The sequence below is a fragment of the Erigeron canadensis genome, chromosome 8 (assembly GCF_010389155.1).
Source record: "Erigeron canadensis isolate Cc75 chromosome 8, C_canadensis_v1, whole genome shotgun sequence".
Taxonomy (NCBI): domain Eukaryota; kingdom Viridiplantae; phylum Streptophyta; class Magnoliopsida; order Asterales; family Asteraceae; genus Erigeron; species Erigeron canadensis.
This window is the reverse complement of record NC_057768.1, coordinates 36,044,260-36,047,077: the sequence shown is the minus strand read 5'-3', so window position 1 is coordinate 36,047,077 and position 2,818 is coordinate 36,044,260. Positions and strand designations below refer to the sequence as shown.

General features: G+C 32.6%; 1 protein-coding gene across 1 annotated transcript; it reads left to right on the top strand.

The window, feature by feature from the left end:
• The first annotated feature begins 1,606 nt into the window (after positions 1-1,606).
• LOC122610728 lies at positions 1,607-1,936 on the top strand. Its single transcript, XM_043783691.1, has one exon. The coding sequence runs from the start codon at positions 1,607-1,609 to the stop codon at positions 1,934-1,936; it is 330 nt and encodes a 109-aa protein (XP_043639626.1).
• Positions 1,937-2,818: the final 882 nt, after the last annotated feature.

Sequence of the window (2,818 nt, the reverse complement as noted above, 5' to 3'; positions counted from 1 at the left end):
CGGCATGTATTTCGGCAATAGAAGCCAAGAAAAACATAGATCTAGCCTCAAATCGAAAAAACACCAAATTTTTCCAGTTACGTTTCCAGTGTATATGGAGTTTTAACACAAGAACAAAAAAAACGGTCACAAAGGCACGCTCCCAACGTTCACAAGGATCGACCAAAACATGCCAATATATATAGCCAAAACTAGCCGATGCATGTGCTATAGATTTGCCAAAGAGCCGAAGCTAGCCGATGCTTTTTGCCGATATAACTAGTCGATTACACTCTTGCCCCTTATAAATTGAAATTTTATTATGGATTTTATTTTTTTGTTAGACACAAATTTTTTTTCTTTTTGGATTAATTGTTTTTCATGAATGTTCAAATTTTGCTTCATCATAAACTTTTTTTTGATATCTCCTTTTTTTTTCCTTCATATTTTGATATTGACAAAAATTTATTGACAAAAACAGAGGTCATGGGTCATGCCCAGCAAGGCTGGAGGTCCTTTTCTACCTGTGGTAGAACCTGGAAGCAGCCTCTTTACCTTTGGTAGGGGTAAGGCTGTCTACATATCAACCTCCCCCATACACTGTCGAAGACGGTACTGGGACCCAAAACCTGTGAAAGACGGCATTGAGAGTTACTTTGTTTTATTTTAAGTGATATATATATGACTAGAGTTTCATCACAATTAAGAACCACCATCCAATTGTTTCATCGATCACTACCACAGTACCACAACCACATTGGATGGGTAGAAATGTAAAATACTCGCAACAGTTTAGATGTATAAAATAATTTTATTAAACTAGTATATTCTGTTAAATTTTAAATATTCCACATTCAAACGTGTATTACTCGTAGTTAATTATCTTCTTGTCAACTACCAATGTTTCTCTCTTTAGAAAATTTGCTCATATACTTGATGACGGGATCATATTCATTATACAAATTACCATCTCATTTTCATGTTAGTGATATGTGACATCACATCCCCTTTCATAAGTAACAAAATATCATATAATTACAATAACGATATATAAATTCAGAAATGCTACACTATGTTTTAAGGGCAAACACTGGTATAAATGTATAATATTGATCTCTTTGTTTTGACAATTTAGAATGACAGAGTTTTTTTTTGCTCAAATTTACTCAGTCTAAATGGGATATGATTGTGATTATTTCAACCCGTTTTCCTTGTCATAGATGTCATCTACAAGATATTTAGCTATACATTTGAACCTAAAACCTCGTATGAGTAAATATTACGTCTAACAAAACAAGCTAAGTAATAATTACGATCGAGTAATAAACTTCATTTAAATTTTACAAAAATATATATATACACACATACTACATGGAGTTTGGCAGTTGGAAAGAGTCAAACCAACTCAACATCCTGCACCTGCCAGGTAGGACACACTTTAACCATCCGACGTGGCAATCCCTATCACTTTGACCCCTTCATATAATACTAGTTCTATTCTATGCACATTTACATACATACATCTTTCTTATGCCTATATATAACATATACCCACCAATCCACCATTCCAATTCCCAAATACTATCTGCTTTGTTACATTTATTTATCATAAAGTTCATCGATCAAAATGGGAAATTGCGTAAGGAAAGATTCCGACAAACAATGGGGCGGGGATTACTGGGGATCTCCAATAGCGTCACCAGAACATGCCTTACTTTCGGGCCAACCATGTCAAGTAGTTCAAAAAAATGATCAAGATTCCTATAAAAGACCGTCTACCGAGACAAAGATAAAGATAAAAATAACGAAAAAACAGTTGGAGAAAATATTGGACATGAAGGAAATGCAAGGATTGACATTACAACAAGTGTTGGATCATTTGATCAATGGTCGAGACGACGGATTTGAATCGAATCAACGCTCGTGGAGACCTGCTCTTCAGAGTATAGCCGAATGATCAAAATCATAGTCCACATGGCCTACATGTATGAAATATATACATAGTTAGTTAGTATACTAGATTAATTATATGATCGAAAGGTTTTATAGTTAGCTATTGCACATATTTGTTTTTTTTTGTTTGTAAAAAGAGTTTTGAATTCAAGATTTTCAAGTATGCAGGTTTTATTGTTATTGACTTATTGCTATATATGTTACTCAATCATAAGCTATCCTTTTAATGATTCAAGAGGATAACTTATTTATATACTAAAAAAGTCATTCAAAGTATATTTGGATAAATCTTTCTAATTAATTATGAAAATAATTACAAGTTGTTTTTGTAAATCTTTTCTTTAAAAAGTAAGACGGATAAATGGATAAGGATTTTTTGTCCAAGTTACTTGAGAAAGACACTTTTTTCAGCTTAATAATAGGGATATGTGCGTAACCATTTCCGACCCGAAGTTAAAAAGCGGAAAAATGCCATTCGTAAATGCAAAAAACATGCGAGCATAATCTAAAACAGATCAGTGTAAAATATCATAATTTCATCACAGAAGGACCCTTTGACTTTCTTTTTCTTTTTAATAAAACATTGGGCCAAAAGTAAACTTGAAAAAACTATACATGTTTAGAAAACTGATGGTTATATGATAGGTAGTCAAGTAATATCTTAATCATAATCTTAACTAAATTTTTTATATATATGTTTCACGAAACCTATATTTCCTGCTAGCCAAGAGACAGCTATTCAACAGAGACAATACTTAAAAAAATCACTCATGAGTCATGATTTGAGCATGAATTCCTTTTCTCACTTAAATGCTTGATCATTCTTATATTCACTACTAGGGCATTTGTCTACGTGCATTTTACACGGTTTATAACAAAACTGTGT

What these genes read in the sequence shown, in the direction of transcription:
- LOC122610728 (XM_043783691.1), top strand. Translation starts at nt 1,607, where the DNA reads ATGGGAAATTGCGTAAGGAAAGATTCCGACAAACAATGGGGCGGGGAT.